Here is a 26,302-nt window from a genome sequence, read left to right as displayed (position 1 = left end):
TCCCTGGAAATCTCTGCTTAGCCATGTTAGCCTGTGGATGCTTTCACTGCCTCACACTCCAAGTCACAAGCTCATAACTCCACTCCTGGATTTCTGCTTTGCTATGGTTCAATAAAAATCCATCTCCGGAATCCATGTCTAGTTATCTCTGATTATTGGAACATGTTCCCTGAATGCCTAATGAAAACTCTAGCTTCTGCCAGGTCTGCAGCCTGTGTGGTGCTGGGTTGCTTGACTTATAACTGGTCTCATTCTTTTCCATCAAAAGAAACACCCAACTCTTCCCTTTTCCATATGCTGCCTTAATGTGGCACACTGTTGGCATCCTTCATGCGGTCTGGAAGCCCCAACTCTCCAAATGTCAAGCTCAAAATTAGCCTCAGTATTCTAGGAGCTCTTGACTGCGTGGGGACCAGATGGATTCAGGAATTGGTGCTCAGAGTTGTGGTTCTTAACCATTTGGGGACATGTGCCACTTTTGAGAAGCTCTGCTTTGGGAACGTCACAAAAACATGACTATGTGGAGGGGTGTGTTCGTTTGCACATGGCTCCAGAAGATGATCTATGGCTCATGAGCTGTACACCTTAGGGGAAGGCAATCAGGACAATCAAGGTGTGTGTGTGTGTGTGTGTGTGTGTGTGTGTGTGTGTGTGTGTGTGTGTGTATGTGTGTGTGTGGGGGGTGTTTACTCACTGGGTACAGAGGCCAGAGGAGGACAGGAGTGTCCTGCTTATCACTCTGTCTCATTCCCTTGAGACAGGATCTCTCACTGAATATGGAGCTAGTGTGTCTGCCTGCAAGCCTCAGTGATCCTCCTGTCTCCCCTGCCCTCTTACTGAGCTGGGTGCTTGCATGGCTATTCCTGGCTTTCTATATGGGTGCTGAGGATTTGAACTCATGTCCTCAAGAGCTGAGGACATCTAAGTCATCTCTTGAACCCCAAGAGAGTTGTTTTTGTTTTAACAACATCAGATACTTGAGAATGAAACAATTTGAATCTGCAACTGAAGGGTTTTAGAATTGTTATTTTTGCCGGGCGGTGGTGGCGCACGCCTTTAATCCCAGCACTCGGGAGGCAGAGCCAGGTGGATCTCTGTGAGTTCGAGGCCAGCCTGGGCTACCAAGTGAGTCCCAGGAAAGGCGCAAAGCTACACAGAGAAACCCTGTCTCGAAAAACCAAAAAAAAAAAAGAATTGTTATTTTTAAGCAAGATAAATTCCTAAGACCACACTTTGAAACTCTTTTCAATTACACTAACATGTCATTTTTTCAGAACCTAATTTCATTTTTTTTAAAAAAAAAATACACTTACCTAGCTCTCTCTTGAATGGACATGTTCAGACACATTTGCCGTTTCAGGAGGAAGCCTTCATGGGATTTCAAACATGGTCCAGAGAGCCTCCTTCCTGGCTGAGTTCTTTCATTTGTTCCCTGATGGGTTTCTTGATAATGATTTTGAGGAAAGAAGACCAGACACATGTTATGACCAACAATCACCAGTCCTGAAGTGTTGGTTTGGTGGGGGTGGGAGAATCATGAGGTCTTTGAATGTCTGGAAACGGTAAGAGGGGAACCGTGTGGAGCTCTGACTGTGCTATTAAACTAGAGAACGGGCTAAGAGATTTGGAAAGAATTACTCAGCCGTGACTCACTGAGGTTTTGCTTTCTGGGTCTTTACTGGGTCTGCTCCACCCCCACCCCCACCCTCCCCACCCTTACCCTTATCATCCTGCTTTTCCTCACACACCTTTATTTGTTAGTTAGTCCTTCCCAAACATTCCGTGAGTCATCGGGTTCCAATAGGAGCGCAGTGCAGCTTGTAGACAGACACTAATGAGGATCTGTGGGGAGTGGGGGGGGGGGGGGGTCAGCCCTGATGAGTGGGGTGTCCTGGCATGAGTTTTCCTGAGTGGTCTGAGGTGATGTGGGTGTTGTCCCTTAGCACACTCGCCCTCCTGTTCAGCCCTGTAGTGTGTCCTAAGCCAGAGACCTCTGCATGAGAGGAGTGGGTCGGATTTCATGAAAAACGGCTGGACACTCCAAATGTTACCAGAAGGGATCTTAGGGGTGTCCCAGGACATGATGTCCAGGTTCTTTGTATCTCGAACAATGAAATGGACCTAAGACAGAACAGCAGTCATGAAACTGTCGATTCATTAAAAGTAAGAGTAAGGGCTAGAGATGGCTCAGTGCTTTGAGGGCTGGAGTTTGATTCCCAGCACTCACCTCAGGTGGTTCTCTTCTGGCCTCTGCAGGTTTACCTGCATTCGTATACACAGACATTCACACGTTTTGCCCATAATATATTTAAAAGTCTTTAAAAAAAAAAAAACAAAAACAAAGCAAGAGGTAAGAGTGAAAACGTAGACTACCCTCCACAGAGTGGGAGCATGTGTCTGTGGTTCAAGAGCCCTGGCTTAGGGTTCAGGGCTCCTTCCTACCGAAGGCCAGAGAGGAGTTATTTGAAAGGGTGGATCTTTCTTTGGCTGTTGTAGGTAATTGATTTTCGGTTTGTTGGAGTATACATGTCCAGTTCTCGGGGTGGTCAGGAACAGTTTGAATGAAGCCTTTCTTGTTTGCTGGGTCCCTACCTTTAACTTTCTTATGATTCACAAATCTTCTTGCCTCACAAATGACTGTCGTCACCCTGTTGAAGTTAACAGACATCCAGAGGCCAGAGCCCCCTGCTCACAGCAGTTCAGAGTCTTCCTCATGGCCCACAGACATGTTGTTTCCTAACTTGTATTGTGCTTCCTGTGCCCTCACGGAGCCTTTTCTCCTCACAGGCTATGGCCACACGGTGCCCTTGTCAGATGGCGGCAAGGCTTTCTGCATCATCTACTCTGTCATCGGCATCCCGTTCACCCTCCTCTTCCTGACAGCTGTGGTCCAGCGTGTCACCGTGCACGTCACCCGCAGACCCGTCCTCTACTTCCACATCCGCTGGGGCTTCTCCAAGCAGGTGGTGGCCATCGTCCACGCTGTTCTGCTGGGATTCATCACCGTGTCCTGCTTCTTCTTCATCCCAGCCGCTGTGTTCTCTGTGCTGGAGGATGACTGGAACTTCCTGGAATCCTTTTACTTCTGTTTCATCTCCCTGAGCACCATCGGCCTGGGGGATTATGTTCCAGGGGAAGGCTACAACCAGAAGTTCAGAGAGCTGTACAAGATCGGGATCACATGTGAGTACCTGTGGCTGGCTGCACCGTGCACGTCTGTTCTGTCCTTTCCATGTTCTACTTTCTCTAGGGACTGACGGTCCTCCATCAGTGCCTGCTTGCTTTCCTTTGGATATGTTTTCTCCCGCCCCCCCCCCCCCCCCGACTTCCTGCAGCTATTTCGCTTCACCATTCCCATCACAGCTCCTACTGCTTAGTTATGGTTCCAGCTCACCTTAAGGCCACTGCTGAGTTTCTTGTCGTGTGTGTGTTTTCATGTGGGGTGTGCAGGTGTCCCTGTTGGTGCTTGTGGAAGTTGGAGGACAGCCTCCCCAGTCCTTCCTCGGGTGCCTTCTTCTTTTTGTTTGAGACAGGGGCATTCTTAGGCTTGGTATTTCATCAAGAAGCCAAGACTGGCTGACCGGGGAGTTCTGGGGACCCACCTGTCTCCATCTCCCATCTCACCATCTCTGGGATTACAAGTACAAGCCATGGCACCAGCATTTCCCAAGGGCTTGGATCCAACTCAGGGTCTCCCACTTGTGATGATGCTCTTGACTACCCTCTCCCTCTCCCTCCCTCCAATCAACTTCTCAAATGGTGTAACGGGCACAGTAGCCACCTTTTACTACAATAACTTACTTAACACGCGGTTAAATATTTTATACACAAGAAAAGGAGACCTCAGCTTGCCACTGACGTCGTGTTCTTTAATTTTCCAGGAAATTTCTCCAAGTAGTCACTGGCCTCATTTGTCCCTGTCATTCCACTTTGAAGTGACCTGTCACCGATTACTCTCAGAATTCATGTGTAGAAAATGAAGTAGGCAACACATTTTAGATGCCTCAGCTGGTAAAGTGCCTGCCACACAAGCATGGACTCCCGAGTTCCGATCCTTAGTGTCCACATGAAAAGCCAAGTGTGGTGGCATGCTGGAGGGGACAGACACAGGATGATCCCAGGGTCTTGGACAGGTCCGTCTAGCTGAAACTGCAAGCTCCAGTTTCAGCAAGAGACTCTGTCTCAGAAATAGCAAGAGACTCTATCTCAGAAATAAGCCAGAGAGCCATTGAAGATGTAGAACATGCATCTACATGAGCATTCATCAGCAAGCCCCCCTGCATGCACATAGCTCACAGTCTGCAAAAACGCAGCCACGCCTCTGGAAGAAACTGTATTTTCTCTGTGAGCCCTCTGTGTGCCATAGCATAGTTCCCGCTGCTGCCTTCTCTAGACTCTTACCTGTGACCCAGCCCAGTCACAGCTTCTAGGAAGTCATGGTTTTGTGAGCAGTCAGTGCTCTTGCCCTGTCTTGTTCTCTTAATCCCACAAAGTGGTTGGTTGGGCTGTATTTGAATATTTCCATGAAACCGTAGGCTCACTGGGAACACAGCCTGCACTCATACACCCCCAGTGCTTTCCATGGCTCCTGGCTCTTGTCCGAGCACCGTCAGTATTTGCCAGAGTCCTGCAGAGAGGGCTTCATGCTCTTTATTATTTTAGAGCCTGCTTGTGACTCAGGGACCACCCCACAGCCCACCTGCCTCGCTTGTTGGCTGTCTAATTTGCCTCTAATTCAGTAGCATGACACATGGTGTGGAGATCTTTTTGGGTTTGTGTTTCTTATATTTGAGATCTTTCTAAGAAGTAGGATTACTGGCCCCAAATGAACACACTTTTTTTTTTTTTGAGCTGAGGATCGAACCCAGGGCCTTGTGCTTGCTAGGCAAGTGCTCTACCACTGAGCTAAATCCCCAACCCTGAACACACTTCTTTTGTGAGTTACGGAACAGAACTCTGAGGTCCCCAAATGGAACACAAGTCCACACAGTCACTGGTTTCTGAGTTCCCATCCTCTTTGGGTGGCATTGGCCAAGGGAGTTCTAGACATTTTCTGTGTGAATTTGATAGCAGTATAGATAGACATCACCTTAACTCTCATTTAAGCTAGCAGGCTATTCTTTAATTTTCATTTTGCTTTCTAATTTCTTTGTGAACTAGAGAAATAGAATATCCCTGCGTTTGTGTTTTCTGGTTCAACTTTCCTCTGTGTAAACTGGCCTCCACTATATCCTGACATGTGAGCTTTCTCAGCTTCCCCCAAACACTGAATCCTCCATAACCTGTGCCCCTTGTTACAGTGTGGACTGTGTTTCTCAGGCAGTCAGCCAGGACAGATTTTATGCTGTGAGTGTTCAGAACTGGAGCATCCAAGGAATTAATGGTCTGAAGGTGTAGATAAAATAAAATCCCACAGCTTGCCTGAAAACCCATGGGCACTTCTGGCAGTATCCCAGAGTCTGGCTAAATAGTAACCAGGGAGGAAGTGGCTTTGTCTCCTGACTGGCAATGTTACTGCCAACCACAAGGAAGTCCCTGAGGCACCAGCTTATTGTCATAACCAACAGTCAAGGTTGGAGATATCAAAACTTTGTCTGCCTGGGACATCCGGGGTCCACACTCCTACAAAGCAAATTTAAAATATCCTCAACTGTGTATTTTCTGGAAATCTTCCTTTCATGTTTTTCTACTGGGACATGAAGTGAGGTGACATTCTCTTCTGGTCCCATTCTGTGAGGTGTTTTTTTTTTTTTTCTTTTTCTGAAAACTGATTTTAAAAAGATCTACCAAGTGAGTTCCAGGAAAGGTGCAAAGCTACACAGAGAAACCCTGTCTCGAAAACAAAACAAAAAAAAAATGTTGAAACTAACTTAAAATCACTATTTGCCCATCACAAGTTCCAAGAAATAGCAGTTATCCTTCATGAATGAGAAAATTGTAGTTATCTAGGGAATTGTCCCCATGCCTAGATCCTGACAATGGTGTCGTAGAAGGCTTGAGAAGCCGAAATTATGACAACAATATTGAGCGCTCAGAAAGACGCTCACGTAATGTGAAAAACTTTTTGTGACTCTCTCATTCTAAGGCCGAGGAGGAGAGGGTCACACTAGGTGACTATGGTGAGTCATTTGACTTAAGCGAAGCCACATTAGCAACAATGGATTGCTTTCTTCTTCTAAAGATTGAAGCCAGGAGAGAGCAGGATGCCCAGCTGAGAGGGTAGCATTAGTGGTGTTGAGCAGCAGGGAGCGAGTTAAAAATGGCTGATGCTGAGAAAGGCAAGAAGATTTTTGTTGAGACGTGTGCCCAGTGCCACAGTGTGGAAAGGGAGGCAATCGTAAGACTGGACCAAGTCTCCATGGCTGTTTGGGTGGAAAACAGGTCAGGCGGCTGGAATCTTTCACACAGATGCCAGCGAGAACAAAGGCCTCACCCTGGGAGAAGACACCCTGATGGAGTATTTAGAGAATCCCCAAAAATACATCTCTGGAACAAAAAGGATCTTCGCTGGAATTGAGAGGCAGGGAGAAAGGGCAGACCTAATGGCTTCTCTGAAAAAAGTGACTAGCGTGTAATACCACCTGCCTTATCCATTACCAAACAAATGTCTGGTGGCTTTTAGTACGTACCGTAATTTAAGTCATACACCAGAACTCAGATCATGAATGGCTAACAATGTGTCGTGTCAGACAGTCCAGATTTAGGTAAAACTGACTTGTGGTAAAGTGGATATGACCTTTTTTAAAATAACAATTCCAGTTGCATAAAAACTGCTCTCCCTTAATCAGTAATATTCAACTTTCTAAGAAGATGGGGGTGTCACTGCAAAACCGATTGAATGGTCTTAGGTTTATGTAACTGGGCATATGAAGGTGTTTAGACACTGGGGACCTTCTCTCACTGTCTCGGGACCGAGCAGAAGATGTTTGTGCTTCAGTTTGTGTTCACTGGCCTGTTCCAGTCAGCGGTTAAACGTCAGGAGGCATCTCTCTACTCTCGGCAATGCCGATTTAATTAGAATTCCCTATGTCAAGGATGCTGCCTTTTATTGCTGAGAGGCATTTAAAGTGGTTTCTGTATGATATCAAATAAAGAGTGTTTAATACTTAAAAAAAAAAAAAAAATGAAGCCAGGCCTGAGGAGATGGCTCAGCAGGTAAGAGTGAGCCCAGCAAGCGCAAAGACATGAGTTCGAATTCCCAGCCCCCACATAAAAAGCAGGGCATGGCTGCAAATCAGCAGCCCTAGTGCCAGCTGAGGTGGAGACAGAAGGATCGCTGGGGCTTGCTGGCTGCCAGGCTAACTCCAGATTCAGGGAGAGACTGTCTCAAGGGATAAAGCAGAGAATAGCAGACGTGGCATCCAGTGACCTTTGGCCTCGGCACTCGTGTGCATGGGTCCACCCTCCTACTTGCGTGAAGCTCACACACACACACTCACACTCACACTCACACACACACACTTGAAGCCTGTGCTTGTGACTAACCCAAGTTCATGGATGGCTAAGTCATTTCACTCTCCCTTGCCTTCCTCCCCAAGCCGTAGACTTCAAGCATTCCCCGAAATAAACTGCCAGTGGACCTGCTGGAGAACGCTGTGTGTGTGGCGCGGGAGGCGGATAAGTCGTTCCGTCTTGGTTTTTGTGGTGACTAGCTCACACTTTGCCGATGGCGTGCTTTCTGCCTTGCAGGCTACCTTCTCCTCGGACTCATCGCCATGTTGGTCGTCCTGGAGACCTTCTGTGAACTCCATGAGCTGAAGAAGTTCAGGAAAATGTTCTACGTGAAGAAAGACAAGGACGAAGATCAAATTCACATCATGGAACACGACCAGCTCTCCTTCTCTTCCATCACTGAGCAGGCAGCCGGCCTGAAGGAGGATCAGAAGCAAAACGAGCCGTTTGTGGCCTCCCAGTCACCACCCTACGAGGACGGCTCTGCGAACCACTGAGCGTGGGCTACCAGACCCCGGACATGAGGCAGAGCCTTGACTGTGTCCATTTTTACAAGAAAGTCAAAGCCAAGATGATGTTATTTTAAGAAATATCTACTGTTAACAATATTTTAAAAACATGGAACTTTGGGCTCCCGGGGTGGGTGTCTAATCCCTGGGCAAATGAGATGTGTACCTGTAATTCATAGGAGACACAGTCACCTGGACAGCACATGCCAGGGATGAATACTTAAAGCAGTGTGCTGCAGTGGATGGAGGCAGATTTTATATGTAACTGGGGACTCTGGGTTTGCATTCCAATCATTTTGCCGACAGCTAAATAGCAACATTTATATTTAAAAACAAACAAAAAAATCTATAGAGATGTATTTTATAAATAGGTTTAAGTGTCCTGGCTTGCATGTACCTATCCGAAATGATTATTTTTGTAGCGTCTAAATTAACTCTATTTATAATGAATAGGTTACCATCCACTGTGTACATAGAACATATAAATATGTTTATATCCTGTACATACCTGTAGGCTGCCAGATCTCCCTGTACTTCTTAAGCCAAGATAAGGAATATTTTTTTCTTTTTGATTTCTCTTTATACTAAAGGACTCAGAATTGCCACAACAAGCTAGGAGGCATAGAAACCCAAGAGAAAATCAGTTTGCTATACTGTTACCATATATGTTTCTACCTTCTTACCATGGTGTGGGACCAGATGACCAGTGAGGGAGAGAATTTGTGAGAGAGTGAAGTATTGGTCTGGAAAGTACACCACTCTTCTGCCCACCTCACAAGGAAGCCCAGAACACGGTGAAATGCCCCCAACCAACAGATTAGGTCAGGTTAATCAGAGAAGTCTACATCTAGAAGCTGAAATCAATAAAATCATGGCAGGTTGCAATCTATGTCCGGAGTTTTCCTCTATGTCCGTTGTCTATATAGGCACTGCTTTAGAGATACTGTATAGTAACAATGCATTGGTGTGTCTGGGATATCAGGAAGGGCTATTAAAAGAAAAATCAGGAAGACCCTGTGTGATGACGGATGTTCACCGAGGCCTCTATCTTGTTGCCATGGGTCATACCCAGAGGTAATTCCCCTCACCTGATGCTGACCTGGACACACTCTGTGACTGTGGGGTGTGGTCTCCTCACATTAGGCAGCTTTCTCCCTACCACCTAAGCTCCATGCTGCCCACTCCTGCCTTATCCTTCCAACAGTGTGTCCCTGACTCAGAACAAAGCCCTTCCTCATGGCTCATGGCGTAAAGTTGCATCTTAGCTCAAAGCAAAAAAGCTCTTTTGTGTGGAGAGAGGGGGGTTGGTGTCACACACACAAAAGCCACTGCACTGGGTCATCTCTGGTGACCTCTAGTGTCAGCATGACCTTCCCAGTGTTTCTGAAACTGGGCCCCAGCTGCTCAGGAGCAGGTATTTTCCATGCTGGCCTGGCTTCTCAGAGGGTGGGCTACTCTCAAGAGACAGACAGGAGTAAGGGCAGAGCAGTGACTTCTCACAGGAGACAGCAGGTGTCATGGGCTTGGCTAAACTTGCAAAGGGCACAGAGAGTTTACTGTGTGGTGTGGTGTAGCCAGAGTCCTGAGAGGTGTCAGGGTGTAAGTCACGGGGACAGTGGGTCATGGGTTGAGTGTCTTTTCGTTTAATACCGTAGGGAGGAAAGTACTGATTCCCACAGCTTCTCAACTTTGATGTGGGTGGGAGTCCAAAGCATAGGCCACAAGAAACCACACAGAGGGTGCCAGTACTAAGTCGCCACATAGACTGAGGATCTGGCTCAGTCGATGCAGAGGCAATCATGAGTGAGGGAGAGACCTGCCCTCTTGAGAACAAACACCAGAACAACAGCGTTGGCCACTCCTTAGAGCGGTGTCCCCAGGACGTAACCACCTCTCACTAGGCTCTGCCTCTTAAAGGTCCCATCACTGAATAGCAGCACATAGGGAAAAGGCTTCCAGCACACTAACCCTTGGGGGACACGGCACATTCAAACTCTAACACTGGGATGTCTCTCTGCAGCAATCAGATCTTACAATAAATCTGAAAGCATTTGAGCAGAAGCCAAGAGGAGAAAAACAGGGGCTTTTCTGACCAGACAAATTCTGTTCAACTTTGGGAAGACAAGAAGATAGGATTTCTAAGCTACAGTCACCGTTTTCTGAAAAGCAGGTATGTTTATACGGATAAATCATATGCCTTCGGACATGGACCCAATGGACCTTTCAGGCGATTAGAAAGGCGATGTTTCGAAGTTAGAAGAATGAAAAGGAATGTAGCTGAAGTTTTCCTGTGTCCTGCCTGGCCTGTGGTCAGGACAAATCTTTCTCACCCACCAGTCCTTCAGCTGCTCAGACTCAAGTAAACACACAGAGGCTTATATTATTTACAAACTGTACGGCCATTAGCTCAAGCTTATTGCTGACTAGCTCTTACACTTAACACATAGTTCTTATTTATGTTTAGTCACGTGGCTTGGTACCTTTTCTCAGTTCTGCCTTCATATCTTGCTTCCTCTGTGTCTGGCTGATGACTCCTGACTCAGCCTTCCTCTTTTCAGAATTCTCCTTGTCTGCTTATCCCACCTATACTTCCTGCCTGGCTACTGGCCGGCCAATCAGCATTTTATTTATCAACCAATCAGAGCAACACATTCACAGCATACAGAGTGATGTCACCCACAGAGGAACTGGGATAGTCAATGCAAAACTCCTTCAGCCTTTTAAAGCTATCAGGAGTCCACTGCCTTCTTGGTATTAACTGCTGATATTTGTCTCAAAAAATATATGTCACTGTCACCAGTATAAGTGCACCCTGAGGGGTGGGAACAGGAACAGCTGTGTCTTAGAATCCTGGGCCTGCCACGGGTACATTCCCTGGGATTCCTTGTTCTAGGAGTTCTGTGCTGAGGAGCTGAGAACAGAAGGGATAAACACATCCTTAATTCAAGAAGGTGTTCCCTTTGGGCTGTTGTGTTTAAGGTAAAAGTTTCTTAAGAACATGTAGCTGAAATTAAAATGACACAGTATTCCTCAACCTTTGTTTGCACATGCCCAGTGACATTGTAAACCTTCCCATTTAGTACATTTTGTTTTTCCTACAATAATTTATAATTTTCCAAAGGATTTACAGTTTTTGTTGTTTATTTATTTTTTTGTTTTTGCATCCCAACCAACATTTCCCCTCCCTCCTCTCCTCCCAGTCCCCTGCCCACCCCCATCCCATACATTCTTCCTCCTCTGTTTATCTTCAGAAAAGGGCAAGCCTCCTACGGTTATCAGTCAGCCATGGTGTATCAAGTTGCAGTGAGACTAGGCACCTCCTTTCCTATTAAGGCTGGATGAGGCAATCCAGCTGGAGAAAAGGGTCCCCCAAGCAGGCAGCAGAGTCAGAGACAGCCCCTGCTCCCACAGTTAACGAGTCCCACAAGAAGACCAAGTTACACAATTATGACATATATGCAGAGGGCCTAGGTCAGTCCCATGCAGGCTCCCTGGTTGTCAGTTCAGTCCTTATGAGCCCTATGAGCCCAGGTTAGTTGGTTCTATAGGTTTTTCTGTGGTACCTGTGATCCCACTGGCTCCTAAAATCCTTCCTCCCCCTCTTCCCCAGGATTCCCTGAGCTCCACCTAATATTTGGCTCTGGGAATCTTTGCTTCTGTTCAAAGGATTTACTTTATGGAACATTTTTTCCCTTTTTTGTGCTATTGGAATCTGAACCCAGGTTCTTTCACACCCTAGGCTCAACCACAGAGCTGTGTTTCTAAGTCAGCTTGGTGGAAATTCATTACTTCCAAATTTTTGTGTGAGGCAAGATATGAAATTGTTTGCTAAAGACAGCCTCCTACCATTTCATTTACTACACAATGGCAGGCAGTTTCTGCTTTCATTTTTTTCTTTTTAGATTGTGTGTGTGTGTGTGTGTGTATGTGTGTGTGTGTGTGTGTGTGTGTGTGTGTGTGTGTGTGTGTGTGTGTGTGTGTAGGGGCTCACAGAGGCCAGAAGAGAGCATCTGATCCCCTGGAGCTGGAGTTACAGGCAGTTTGTGAGCCACCCAAAGTGGGCTCGGGGAACTAAACTCAGGCCCTTTGCAAAGGGTATGTTTAACTGTTACACTGTCCTTCTGGGCCTGCAACCTCAGCTTTCTAAAATGAAAGGGGCCCAGAAATAAATAGAATCTCTTCAAATAAAACCTTGGCCAGAAAACCTCACTTCACCCTCACTTCTAACAAAATCATTTTCTGATTTCCCAACTCACAGAAAACAAAGGAAAGATGCTACACCACAGTCCTCAGGTTCTGTGTTAGTAAAATTTGCCATGCAATAGTTTTAGGTGCATAAGTTAAAAAAAAAAAAAAAAGAATTCAGAGTGTCAAGGTGCAATAGTAACTGTTGAGACCACTCAGGCCACTTCACCGTACTGTGGCATGTCTTGGTTCCATAGAAGAGCCTACAATACCAACACCATGCCCTGGGCATCTGAGCCACATGCCCCAGGAATACAGTGGCTACTCATTTTACACCAAGAAGGGGAAACTGTCCCATTCTCCAGAGACATGACCATCTCTCTCCCAGTTACTCTCCCGCTTACCAGTTACTCTTCTCTTGCTGTAATACAATATCTGAGAAGCAAGCGTTCTGGTTTGTGGTTTGAGGGGGACACACAAACCATCATGGTGAAGAAGTAGTGTCAGAGATCATGGTGACAGAAATGTGCGAGCAGGTCTCCTCACATCTTAACAGATCAGTAAGCAGAGAAGACAAGAAGTGGGGCTGGGCTATAGAACCCCAAAGCACTAGTGACCCACTCTTCAGTGAAGCTCCACTCCCTGGAGGTTCTTCCGGAACAGCACCACCAGCAGGGGAGAAGTGCTCAACCACAACCCCCTGTGGTGACATTTCCGGTTCAGACAACAGCGCCATGTTGTATCCACAGTAAGCCCAAGAGCAGGACTCTCTCAAGCTGACGACGTTATATCCGTAGGAATTCTGACCAGTGGCCAGACTGGATTTCCTCCATTGGTAGACTGTTCTTGGTCAGCTGAGTGGTTTATGGATCCACATTATCTGCTGGCTCAAGAACACGCAGAACAGGCCTGGAGTGAAGGGTCAGTGGTTAAGAGCACGTACTGCCCTTGAGAGGATCCAGGTTTGGTTCCCAGCGCCCACAGGGCATATCACAACCACCTGTAACCTCAGTTCCAGGAGATTCATCACTTATTCTGGCCTCTGCGCACACACACACACACACACACACACACACACACACACACACACACACACACCCGGTACACGCACGTGCACACACACACTCAAGCATACATAAGATAAAAGAAGTAATTCATGATTTTAAAAAGAATTTACAGAACAGCAGTCAGTGTAGCTGATATCCCAACAGAAACCGCAAAGGGACCCCACCCCTACCCCCATCCCCACCCCCCTCACACACCGAGGACAACTACAGAGAAAACAGGCTGGCCTGAGGACTAGATACTCTTCATGTTATCTCAGTGACATGATTTCCATGCTGCGCTCTGTTTAAACAGATGCGATAACTAACATGAGACTGGAGAAACGACTTAGAGGTTAAGAGTTAGTTCTCTCTGCTCTTCCCAAGGAGCCAAGTTCAGTTCCCGGCTCTTGCTTCAGGAGGTTCACAACCACCTGCAATTCCAGCTCCAGGGGGTCTGACACACTTCTAGACCTGCCAGCACACATGCCATACACTCACACCGACTCACAATTAAAAGTAAGTCTTCAAGATGGCAAGTGCTTGCTAGGTGCCATATCCATGGTGGGTATGTTCTGAGACCTGAGTGGGTACCCCACCCCACACGGTACAGAATTCTGCCTGCCCTGTGCTTTCCACCTTTCACGGTGATGAAAAAGTCCGATTTCTAAACGAGGCCCAACAAGAGATTCAGCAATACCCGGCGGCACAATAATCAGGCAGCACATCACAGTTAAAGCCATTTACAGCTTACCAATTGTTCCTTTCTGGAATTTCCCATTTCATATCTTCAGGATGCTGTTGAGTGACTAACGGGTAGGAAAGCTTGCTTTCTGTATGGTCCTTGTCACCTTCTAAACTGTTCCCTTGGGTTGAGCATCATGTTTTTTCAAGGTACACAGACCTTGAAATGTCATTGAGACGTTATCACTTAACTTGTGTGAATAAATAAAATATCTAGCCCTAGGTGAAGAAATCAGCTGAGATTGGGGCAGTTTCCCACAATTTTACTTCCGTTAGCTATAAATTATATGTGCATCTATACTATGGTAGTGTGAGTACAAGCCAGTTTCCTGTGTATAAACTCATGATTTCATCTCCATGTCTAAGTTGTGGCTGGAAACCTGAGCTCACCAGCCATTGTTTATCTAAGGCTTCCTAGAAGAGCTGGAGAACCTGGAGAGTCTAGCCTGCTGGTTGTGAGTGTTTGCCTTACTCTGTCCCCCGCTCAGGGGCTGTCACTCAACCCTGGCCATTGGTTTGGAGCAGAGCCCTTGCCTCTGACTCAAGTTGCACAACAAAAGCTCTCCTCTGTGGGCTCCTTACCAACTTGGTACCAGGTCTGTTGTATTGCAGATGGGGACATTGTGACCCTAAGTGCTGGATCTGAGCTTGTTCCCACCCACTCTGCAGTGACCAGTTGTGAAAGGCCTCTGTGGTTTGGGGGTCCCTGCTGTGACTGGCAGCCCACCTGCTTTGCTGGTCCCCCATTTTCCACAGCTTTTGATCCTGTGTGTTTGGTGACTAGGACCAGGCTGGTCAGGGGTGGGTGAAGCAGAGCTCAGTGGCAGGGTCAGGTATGGATGCCGTGGGGACCTCTTGCGTGAGTTTTTGTGTGTGTCGGGGTGGGGGGGACAGTGGTCGGGGTGGACAGGAGAAGGATGACTTTAGCAGCTGTTCTGTGGGAGCCCCGGGCAGACAGAACGCTCTGAAGTTCTCTGAGGAAAATATGCAGGGATAGTAGGAGATGGAGACACCTAAGTTTTCTTCCTTCCAAGTGACCTGCCCTTAAAGACAAATCTCACATTGTTGTCACTCCTGATGCAGAAAGCTGAGAAATCTGAGAGATCTGCAGGCACTGGCCAGTGTCGGGAGCTGTTGCCCATACCATGGAAAGGGCGGGTCCCATGTGCTTATCCCCCATGGTCCATAATGCACAAGAATTTGTGCTGGTATTCCACACAGAGCCAAACTCACCTCCTGAGTTTCACATACAAGTTGAGGAGAAAGGCGTCCTATTTGGGAGCAGAAAATAAAGAGCACACACAGAGAAGGACACAGTGTGCACAGAAAGGAAAAGACCCAATTCCATCTCCTACGTGCACCTGAACCAGGCTTGGGCCATTTTATTCCAGCAATGACAGAATCAATATTACAGCACAGCCCTGGAATTGGTAACATTACAGGCAAACAGATGCGATCTCAGGTGTGAAAAGTTCAAAGTAATTTTATGTCATTTGTGTGATGATATGTTGTGTACCCTAATAAATGTTGCCTGAAGATCAGAGGACAGAACAAACCACTAGATTAGACATAGAGGCCAGGCAGTGTTGGCACACACACCTTTAATCCTAGCACTCAGGAGGCAGAGATCCGTCTGGATCTCTGTGAGTTCAAAGCTACCCGGGATTATATAAGTTTGACTCAGTCTAGGAGAGAAACAGCCAGGCAGTGATGGCACATACCTTTAATCCCAGCACTTGAGATCTCACACCTTTAATCCCAGTATGTGGGAAGACACACACCTTCAATCCCAGCAATAGGAAGTAAGTAATATGGTGGGTGGAGAAAGGTATATAAGGTGTGAAGAGACAGGAACTAGAGGCTTTTTCAGGCTTAGGAGTCCTAGAGGTAGGAGGTGCCTGTGGCTTGTTCCTTTGTCTCTCTAATCTTTCAGCATTTACCCCAATATCTGGCTCCGTGCTTTTTATAAAAAGACCATTTAGCAATTCATGTTACACATTTGTTACATGCTGGGGTTTGAATGTTTTTAATACTCAGTTCCCCACTTGTGGTACTTTTACAGCTGTGAGTCCTTTATAATGGGGTTGAGGGTGGAGTTGGTGGAAACAGGTCAACAGAGAAAGTTATTCTGTTCCTCCTGCCTGCTGCCATGACAACAAGCCCCTCCCCCATCCCATGGTCCTACCACCAGGCACATAACTGCCACACCCTTCCTGCCATGATGGACTGGATCCTTTGAAAGCTTGAGTCAAAATAAACCTTTTCTTAAGTTGCTTTTGACCCATATCAGGTCACAATAACGACAAAAGTGATAAACACACTAAGTTGGAGGCTGAGCATCCCAGTCTCTTTGTTTATTGTTCCGTGTCCCCATCTTAGGTCAGGCATGGAAGCTTGAGAAGGCAGAGACTAAAAAGTGTCCCTGTCAGGAGGCCCCACTCATGTCTCCTGTGGGTGTCAGGACTCGGTATCACAGGAGAGGGAGCTCCAGCGAGGGAGGGTGACATGACCGTCTGCCGCCAGTGCTCAGGGAACATGTTCACAGCATTGGCAGCTGCTATTAACGCCAGTCCCAGGCATTCCCCATGGGACCAGACGATGCCTCCGGCTGTGGAAGTAAAGGGTGGAGCAGGCTCACGAGGGAACACCTGTAAATGGAAATTACTCACACACCAGTTAGCAATGCAAGGTCGAGGTGCTGGTGACATTGTGGGAGTCAGCCCGAGGAGCATGAACTCGAAGGAAGGCTGGAAGCAAGGTTTTGTGGGGAAGCTGGTCCCTGAAGATTAAGCGTAAGGACATTTGAGGAGAGCAGCTAAAGACCAAGTCTAGGAGCCAGCAGAGGGGACACCTGTGGCTCTGTCATCCACGGCACGTTCTGAGTGTGCAGCTCAGGCAAGGTACTCTCTACCTTTGTGTCCTCAGTGTCCAGATGCCTTGTGGGTGGAAGGATTATTTAAAACAATGGCTGTCACATTATGTACTTGATCAGTCACAGAAGGCTGACACTGGGGTGGTTTCTTGAGGGTGTGGAGTTTATTAGAAGAGTTATTAATGACATGGACAGACAGATAGACAGCAGCAATATCGGGGCTCTGAAGAAAGTTCAGGCCACAACCAGAGTCAGACAGCATGGCTGGGCCTCTGAAGAGGGGAAACCTAGGCTCTTGTGGCAGAAGTGGGGTTTATACTTTCTGAGGATGAGGAGAAGGTCCACAGCGCAAGCCAGGCAGGAGTCTGGGAAGTGGGTATGGACCAGGATGTACAGCCACTAATAGTTCCTTAGATTTAAACTTCCTCTGCAGGTGAGAAACCCTGGAACTTGAAGTCTGTTAGCTGGGGACTCACCGACACTGTCTCAGTCAGCACCTGGGTATCTGTGAGAAGAGAAGGACTCCTGCAAGGTATTATGGCCTGAGCAGCCGCTGGAGTCTCACATTACAGTCTTACAAACCTGACACCTCGATGTCATTCTGTGTCATTCTAAAGTATTCCCAGGTGGTTAGTCTTGGTTGCAGAGCCTAATTTGGTAGGACCTTGACTAATTACAGCCCCAACTGCAGCTCTGGGTAGTTTCTCACAACAGCCTATATGACACTTTTTGCTTTTATCCTACCCTATTTAACTGGCCCATGTTATTTGTCAAATGTATTCATTCCTGAGCTAGGGAGATAGCTCAGTTGAAAAAGTATTTGCCACAGTCATGAGGACCTGAGTTCAAGCCCCAGTCTATGTTAAAGAAAGGTATGCTGGCACAAGCTTAGCCAGGTGGGGCTGAGCTTGCTGGCCTAGCTTGCTTGGCCAGGTGGGGCTGAGCTTGCTGGCCTAGCCTGCTTGGCAAAGTCCTGGCCAGTGAGAGACCCTGTTTCAAAGGAAAAAGGTGGTTGGTGCCTAAGGAACGACACTTGAAGGTGTCCTCTGACCTCCAGATGCACACACACACACACACACACACACACACACACACACACACCAACACAAGCATGCCACACTCAAGCATACATCCTCTTATAAGTGTACATAGATGTACCGATTTCCAGAATTATCTGTCTACTTCAGGCACCCTTGAGACCATGTCCCCTACTGATGGTATTGCTGTGAACACAAATGTCAGTAGTTACCTCTGTGGCCTATTGTAGCTGAAGTTTTCTCTGGTCCTGCCCAGCCCCGCAGACCCCACAGCTGTTTATAAAATAATCACTCAGAAGCTTATATTAATTAAAACTGCTCAGCCATTAGCTCAGGCCTACCACTGACTACCTCTTACATTTAAACTCAGCCCATTTCTGTTAATCTATATGTTGCCATGTGTTCTGTGGCTTTACCTGTGTACTGTTACATGCTGCTCCCTGACTCAGCCTTCCTCTTCCCAGAATTCTCTTTGTCTGTTTATCCTGCCTGGCTACTGGCCAATCAGCTTTTTATTTATCAGCCAATCAGAGCAACACATTCACAATATACAGAACATCCCACAGCAGCCTATAGAAGGACCGAGGCTTCATTTTTGTAAGAGGAAACCTGGTCAGAGTGAAGATCATTTTAAAATCAGCTACCATTAGAAATATTTCTTTTCCCTATAGAAATTTAAAACAATGTTTTCTTGTGTCTTGTCAGTATTTAAATGTTGCAGTTCATGACCTCATCTGTCCAGGTGATAACAAACCAGCTACAAAATGGGAATTTGTTTTCCCTGGCTCTTGCTGTACAATAATAATAGTGTTCACAACAACAGTGTTCTGTTGGGACTTGCAGGAGGCATGAGAGGAGGCACACACACATATATGTGTATGTATATTAATGGTATGTGTGGTCTGTGTGTGTATGGTCTCTCTCTGTGTGTGATATATGCATGTGTGTGTGAGTATATGTGCATGTGATGTATGTGTGTATGTGTATATTGGTGTGTGTGTATATGTGTGACATATGCATGTGTGTGAAAGTATGTGGCATATGATGTATGTGTATGTGTATATTGTAGTATGTGTGTGTGAATGTGTGTGGTTATGTGGTGTATGGGTATGTGCATGTGGTATATACACATATGAATACAGGCACACACTTAATGCATGTGCAAACGGAGCCCAGAGGTTGACTTCGGGTGTCTTCCTCAATTGCTTTCCACTGTACTTTTGGAGACAGGGTCTTTCACCTAGGCTTGTTGCCAGCAAATTCTGTGGCTCTTCCTGTGGCCACCTCCCAGTGCTGATGTTATAGATGTGTACTCCCACACCCAGCTTTGACATGAGTGCTGAGGATCCAGACTCAGGTTCTCCTGCTTATACAACTGGTGCTTTACCACTGAGCCATCTCTCCAGCCATGAGTGCCTTCCGACCCATCAAGATGAAATCACATTCAGGAATGCTGGAGTTGTGCATAATCCACACTGCCTACTGATTCTTTGATAATAGTCCCAGTTGCTCCATTAAATTTTCACACCATTCCTCAGCACTGTGTCCCTAAAATGACAGTATGAAAAGAAACCATGGGGAATATTACTCCCAATTACTTTATCCTGCTGCTGCTGCTGCTGCTGCTGCTGCTGCTGCTGCTGCTGCTGCTGAACCCTCACGTCTCAGATTTTCTTCCTGGTCTTGCATCCCTGTTGGAGGGTAGTCCTAAGAGGGAGACCCATGCTTCTATGCATAGCTGAACCAAAGTCTACACATGTTCCTTTCAACAGTTCTAAATCTGGTTCTGGGTGGATCTATTTACCTCTTCAGGATTTTAGTTTATTCTTCCTCAGAATGGAAAGACACCACCTATCTCCACACTCAGGAAGGGCATTGTCTGTTAAAATTAGCAGAGCATACATCAGACAAGGATTTGGGAGATAGAAAAATGGAATGATTTCTTTGGCACCCCCTAGGCCCTTGGAATTCCAGGAAGGGCCTTTGCAGAGACTCGGGCCCCTTGTAAGAACAAGCAGAGGATGGCAAAGAAAATCAAGTGTGGGAGAGTCGAGGTGGTACACACACAACAGGAACTGAGCTATTTCAAGAAAGGTGTGAGCACAGAAAAATCAATATAACGTCAACTATTCAAACATGCCAGCCCTTTCTTGCTAGGAAATCCCTTTCCATTTATGTCTTAACATTCCTGCTCAATCACCTTAGTGGGGGATCCCGGCATCCTGGACTAAAGCAAGACTTAATGGCCAGGATCCTGGAAGATAGAGACCTACTGTTCATCTCTCTCACCCTTGCTTCCCTCTGTTCCATACAGGAAAGGGTGGGGGACTGAAGGTGATAGTTGCCTGCATAAACTTAGGGTCTCAAGTGTGAGCTCCTCCCCTGGGTGAGCCCCTGTGTTAGTTCCTTGTATCAGTGCTATGATAAAATACCTATCAAAAGCCACTCAAGGAAGGGTTTGTTTGGCTCAAGTGCATGGTCCCGAAGGCATGGTGACAGAAGCACAGTGCATCTGCAATCAGGAAGCAGAGATGAACACTGGTGCTCAGCTCACTTTCTCCTTTTTATTCAGCTCAGGACCCTAGCCCATGGCATAATGCCACCCACAATTAGGGTAGGTTTTCCTACCTCAATTAACTCCCTCACAGGCATGCTCAGAGGCTTGTCTGTTAGGTGAGACTAGATCCTGTCTGGGTGACAGTCCGTATGAACCACCACAGTATCTTACAGGTGCACACGAAATGGGAACCCGGAGCAGCTGAACCAAGTGCTGTGACCAGTGGTCTACTCTTTGATCCAGACACTGCAAGTTTCCTTCCTAAATGAATATACAAATGTAGCTAATGGAGCTAAGAGAGGCTCTTCCACCAGGCAGGCCTTAGTTTAGACAGTTATACACATGCTTCATTTTCTTTTAACTTTTGACTGGCTGAAGGTTCTCACCAATCATGTACTGTCCCGTGCTGAGCTCATGACAGTGGTCTTTCCTTGCTCTTCTCTCTAGACTTGACACACCCCTCTTCATTCATCTACACAACAGATCTTTTCCTCAGTGGGTCCTGTTACTGACACTATGCATCCTTCCTGAGGGGCCTAGGGTCCTTAGAGGCTGCCTGGAGTTGGGCATCTCACCGGTGTCATAACCTAGGACTTCTTTGTTCCTCTAAGGTATCTAGGGGAATTAGCATGCTGATGAAGTAAGAAGAGCATACTCTGTAAATTGTTCATGTGCATTGTAGCAAGCTTTCTTGTCAGGCTGTCTTAGGGCCACCAGCCTACAGATAATGACTTGAAGACTTACTACTAATTATGAAAGTTTGGTCTTTAGCCTAGGCTTGTCCCCAGTTAGGTCTAATAACTCAAATTAACTTGCTTCTATTCATCTACATGCTGCCACATAGCTCGGTTACCTCTGCTCTGTACCATATGTCCTACTTCTTCAGGGTCTCATGGGTGTCTCTCTCATAATCCACGCACCTAGATTCATCTCCAGTTCTTCTCTCTCCCTGGAAATCCCGCCTATCTTTCCTGCCTGGCTATTGGCCATTCAGCTCTTTATTAAACCAACCTCAGTGACGCATCTTCACACAGTATAAACAAGTATTCCACAACAGTGCTTCATAGTGATGAAGGCCCAGGTGCCATGCCCTGCACCACTGAGCACACAGCAAGATATGCCATTGCAGATGAGTGTGCATGGTTGTGTGAACAGGGCTGAGAGCGTGCTCACCTATCTAAAGTTAAATTCCTACTTTCCATGCAAGTCTATGGACCTGAGTTTGAATTCCCAAAACATACAAAGTATTTTTGCTTGTTTGCATTTTTAAGTAAGATGAAGTGTCATGAACCTGTATTCTGAATGTTAGGGAGATAGAGACTGGAGAATCTCAGAGGCTCTCTGGTCCACCTACCTAGCAGAATCAGTGAGAAATCCTGTCTCAAAAAATTAAGAATTAAGTGGAGAGTGACAGAAAAAGACACCTGATATTGATTTCTGGTCTCCATGTGTACCTATCTCTCTCTCTCTCTCTCTCTCTCTCTCTCTCTCTCTCTCTCTCTCTCTCTTTCTCTCTCTCTCTCTCTCACACACACACACACACACTTTGTAAACTGCCCCTCAGCTTCCATTCACCTTCTTCTTCACTCCCTGCCATCACTGGCACCAACTTGATGCCCATTTGTTCTGCCCGCCATTAGCTAGTGTTCTGACAGCCTAGCTCTGTCCCTGTGCCAGCCTGCGCCACAGTATCTGCTTTGTGGCAGCTGCAGCTCTGTCCCCACTGTGTCCAATTTTCTTGTCCTTCCTCCTTTCTGCCTCCCCACCTGCTATGTCCCAACATGACATTTATTTCTAGATCCTTCTGTTGTCCATGCAAAGATGTCATTTTAAATGACGCTAAACAAACCCAATTTCCTCCCAGCCCCTTCCTGTATAGGCTTAGTCACATCCCTCCTGAGATTTCTTGTTTTAATCTGGATGGATTTTTTGCATTTGCCTTTGAATGAGTCTGTCAGTACATTGGACAGGAGCCATGTCTAAGTGTGCCTGAAAAAGTTCTTGTATGAAATTAATTTTATTTCTTGATGAAATTAAGCTCAGTATACATATAAGATAGGAAGGTGTTTGGAAAGCAAACTTCTCTTAATATTAGGCCATGGTAAATGAAATACTGGAGATGAAGATAGGAAATGAGTATTTATTTTACCAAAAATATGTGTTTCCATGAGACAGCAGACATTATTCCATATATGTGAAATATACCAGCGAATACAAAGACAGAAATTATTGCTTGCCCTTACACAGCTTTAGTATTTGGTTATCTTAGTTTGTTTTTCTCTGATATGGTCTTATGTAGCCCTGGGCTGGCCTTGCACCTGCTATGAAGCAGAGAATGACCCTAAACTTCTGACCCTCCATCCTCCACCTCCTGAGGGCTGGGATTGCAGGCATGAGCCACCTTGTCTGGTTTACGTGGTGCTGGGATCGTATCTAGGGCTTTGTATATGCTAGGCAAGTACTCTATTAGTTGGGTGGCATCCCAAGCCCAACAGCTTGATTTAAAAGGCTCTAAGTGGAGCTATAGAGATGGATCAACAGTTAAGAGCATTGGCTGCTCTTCCAGACAACCAAGGTTCAGTTCCCAGCACCTACACTATCTGTAACTCTGGTTCCAGGGAGTCTAACATCCACTTCTGGTCTTCCTCGACACAAGGCATGCATGTGACAAAGACATACATGCAGGCAAAGTATTCATACACATGAAATAAAAATAAATCAACCTTTTTTAAAAAGGCTATTACTCTACATGCCTGGCCCAGTTTAGCTATTTTATAAATCTTACTTCATCCTCTCATGTCCGCACAAGGCAGGTACACTCCCTTGTGGAGTTGGGGATATTCTCTTGCCTGTGTGAGTCCGCATTCTCTCATTTGTGAGAGCGGTCTGCTTCTTAGGTGTCAGGGGAGAGCACTGGTCATTGGCCGGCGCCTTCTCTCTGCCTGGCATTTTTACTAGGTGATTTGTAAGCTTATCTTCCCAGACAGGCCTGTGAAGTGAATCGCTTGGTCTCGATTTTCAGATGAAAAAGCAAATTGTCAGGGCTAGCCGAGCAAGTTGGTGAAAGTCAAATGCCTCTAAGCAGCAAAGTAGAATAATGAAAGTCACATGACCACCTAATGGCAGAGCATGTTACTCGAGTGGTTAGGGTCATAGCCTGGGAAGGCGCAGTCCCAACACACTAGACTCTGTATCAGTTCCCAAGGGGACAATTAAAGAGACAAGGAACTGAAGAGCAGAGAAAGAAGATTCTGCATTGTGGCTACACCAAGTAGAGAAACAAATAAAGTAACCCAGTGAACCCCCTCCCCCAAGCCCATCTTCAGGGTCCTGACATGAGGTTTATGTTTATTTGTTTTGTTTCTCCTCCTCCTCTTCCTCCCCTTCTCTTCCCCCTCCCCCCTTCCCTCCTCCTCCTCCTCCTCCTCCTCCTTCTTCTTCTTTTTCCTCTTCCTCTTCCTCTTTCTCTTCTTCTTTTCTTCAAAAACAAGATTTCTCTGTGTAGCTCTGGCTGTCCTGGAACTTGCTCTGTAGACCAGGCTGGCTTCAACTGCAGAGATCTACACCTGCTTCTGACTCCCAAGTGCTGGAATTAAAGGTGTGCACCACCATGCCCAATCCTAAGTTTTATGTTTAAATAGAGGGCAAGAAGTATGAATCATGCAGTCCAGGTCAAGGTGTGGTCCTGCCCATCACCAGCCCATCATTGTCTCAACTCCAGTCTGTTTCATGGGTTGCCAGTTGTCAGAATTGTGTGACATCTCAGTCCCACTTCTAGCTAGCACCAGGCCTTTTCCTTCTCCCAGATTAAGATTCCTGAGGAATTCCAATTTCTTGGAGGCCCTCTTTAGGTAGTCTGGTGCCTAAAGGAGAGCACAAGTGTAGCTAGAGTTTTCCTGCCTGGCCCACGGTCAGGGCAAATCTCTCTCACCTGCCAGTCCCACAGGCGCTCAGACCCGACCAAGTAAACATAGAGACTTATATTGGTTACAAACTGTCTGGCCGTGGCAGGCTTCTTGCTAACTGTTCTTACAACTTAAATTAATCCATTTCCATTAATCTATACCTTGCCACATGGCTCGTGGCTTACCGGCATCTTCACATGCTGTTTCTCATCGTGGCAGCTGGCAGTGTCTCTCTAACTCAGCCTTCCACTTCCCAGCTTTATTCTCCTCCTTGTCCCGCCTATACTTCCTGCCTAGCCAATGACCAATCAGTGTTTTATTTATTGACTAATCAGTAACACATTTGTCATACAGAACATCCCACAGCAAGTATAGGACACGGTAACTGGATCAAGAAGACCTCTGTGGTACTGAAGTAGTTCTATATACTGGCTGTAGCAATTACATGAATCTGTACATATGATAAAATAACATGGAACTACATATATACCAATTACCAAAAGCAGGAATGCTTCTGTTATATTACACTATGTTAGATGTAACCACTGTAGAAACTGGGTGTCTAGTGTAGAGTGTATGTTTATATTAGCTTTGTAACTTTGTATCCAATCTGTAATTATCTCAGAATAAAAATTTACAAGTAAATATTGAATAATAAACAATAAGCTTCTAAATGACTGCTGTGGGGAAATATCTTATCTACTAAAGTCCATGATTTGAAGAAAGTAGGTCAGCTTGTTTTAGAACTTTTTGTTTGTGGTTTATAGAAGGAAACAGGTTTGTAAAAACTTTGTTTAGTGCTTACAATCTTCTAGTTGAGAAAATTTACTGTTACTATAGTGTAACACAAAATTAGACAGAAATGCTTTGTAAATATATCAAAAATTAACATACTTAAAATGTATCTAGATTTTAATGTATACTGCTTTCTCTCAGAAATTAAACTCACTGAATAATTCTGGCTAAATCCAAAGACACAAGCTTAAGTTTAAGGAGTATATCTCTTTAATCTATTTAATACAGTATGATTTTATTTTGGATATACTAAGCACAACAGCAGACACAGAAGAAAATTAAGAAGCCATTTACAATGAATAAAACATAATTCCTTAGAAAAAAAGTAAAATGCACACGTTGTTCATACAGTCAATGTTTTAATAATCCACCATATAAACTAATATATACAAAATGTCTTATGATCTGTTGCCACTTAAATTAACACATCATATAATTCTTAAACAAGTGTTGACTTCTAACCTCTGCTCTTCTTCAGAATTACCTTTGCTGCAGCCAGTATATGATCCTTTTTGATAACTCTAGATTTACTCTCACAAGCATTTATCCTGGACTCTTTTGCCAATCGATGAACAAAGAGTAAGCAATTCAAATGAATCAGGAGGTCGCAACGAAGGTGCGGCTTCTTCTGCTTGAAGGTGCGCCTGAGGAAGGCTCGGGGCACCTTGCGCGTGATCCGCTTTGAGACGGTGGTGGAGACCGCCATCTTCGCGGCGGGTCCACGGCACTCGCCACAGCCCGGGCTCACCCCGCGGTTGCTGCAAGGCTCCCCGGCAGAGGAACTCAGGATCCCAGGGACTCCCCAGATCCCAGGGCCCTCGGTTTGAATCTGCCGCCTGCCACATAAGTGTCTCTTTAGAATGTTCTTTCTCCTAGCTGGACAGCAACAGGCTCAGGAATGATTTCAGACAAGAATCATCGTTCCGTTTTGTGTTTTCCTTGTAAAAATCTTATTCGACAGTACTGACAGACATTCGCACTAAAGGAAATGAAGTCCTTGCCACTTCTCTATTAAATCTAGAGATCTAGTAGAATCCACATGGTTTAGAGAGGGTGCAGTAAATGATGAGTTGATGCAGGAAGTAGGGAGACTTGGCCTCAGCTCTGGAACTAATGTGTGCTGGTTTGCAGAGCCTCCGGAGCAAATCAAAGCCGATGGCCAAGACATGACTATCGATTGAACTTCTGGACGTGATTGTGGAT

At 46.0% G+C, this 26,302-nt stretch overlaps 2 protein-coding genes and 1 pseudogene across 3 annotated transcripts in view; 2 read left to right on the top strand and 1 right to left on the bottom strand.

Moving 5' to 3' along the window:
- Nucleotides 1-8,850, top strand: part of Kcnk1 (potassium two pore domain channel subfamily K member 1) — a 38,850-nt gene extending 30,000 nt beyond the window's left edge. For both annotated transcript variants that reach the window (XM_052727568.1, XM_052727569.1), the window contains exons 3-4: nt 2,788-3,183; nt 7,690-8,850. In XM_052727568.1, the coding sequence (XP_052583528.1) occupies nt 2,788-3,183; nt 7,690-7,949 (656 nt within the window). In that variant the 3' untranslated portion in view covers nt 7,950-8,850. The remainder of the gene's footprint in view (nt 1-2,787; nt 3,184-7,689) is intronic.
- On the top strand, nt 3,190-7,683 carry LOC128103308 (cytochrome c, somatic-like; annotated as a pseudogene).
- LOC128103309 (centromere protein W-like) lies at nt 8,642-25,881 on the bottom strand. Its single transcript, XM_052727570.1, has one exon. It carries the CDS (start codon nt 25,803-25,805, stop codon nt 25,557-25,559), a length of 249 nt encoding a protein of 82 aa, XP_052583530.1. The 5' UTR covers nt 25,806-25,881; the 3' UTR covers nt 8,642-25,556.
- Between the last annotated feature and the right edge of the window lie 421 nt (nt 25,882-26,302).

The sequence above is a fragment of the Peromyscus californicus genome, unplaced genomic scaffold, assembly GCF_007827085.1.
Source record: "Peromyscus californicus insignis strain IS unplaced genomic scaffold, ASM782708v3 Scaffold_8__1_contigs__length_139910024, whole genome shotgun sequence".
Lineage (NCBI taxonomy): Eukaryota > Metazoa > Chordata > Mammalia > Rodentia > Cricetidae > Peromyscus > Peromyscus californicus.
This window is presented reverse-complemented; position numbering and strand designations above follow the sequence as displayed.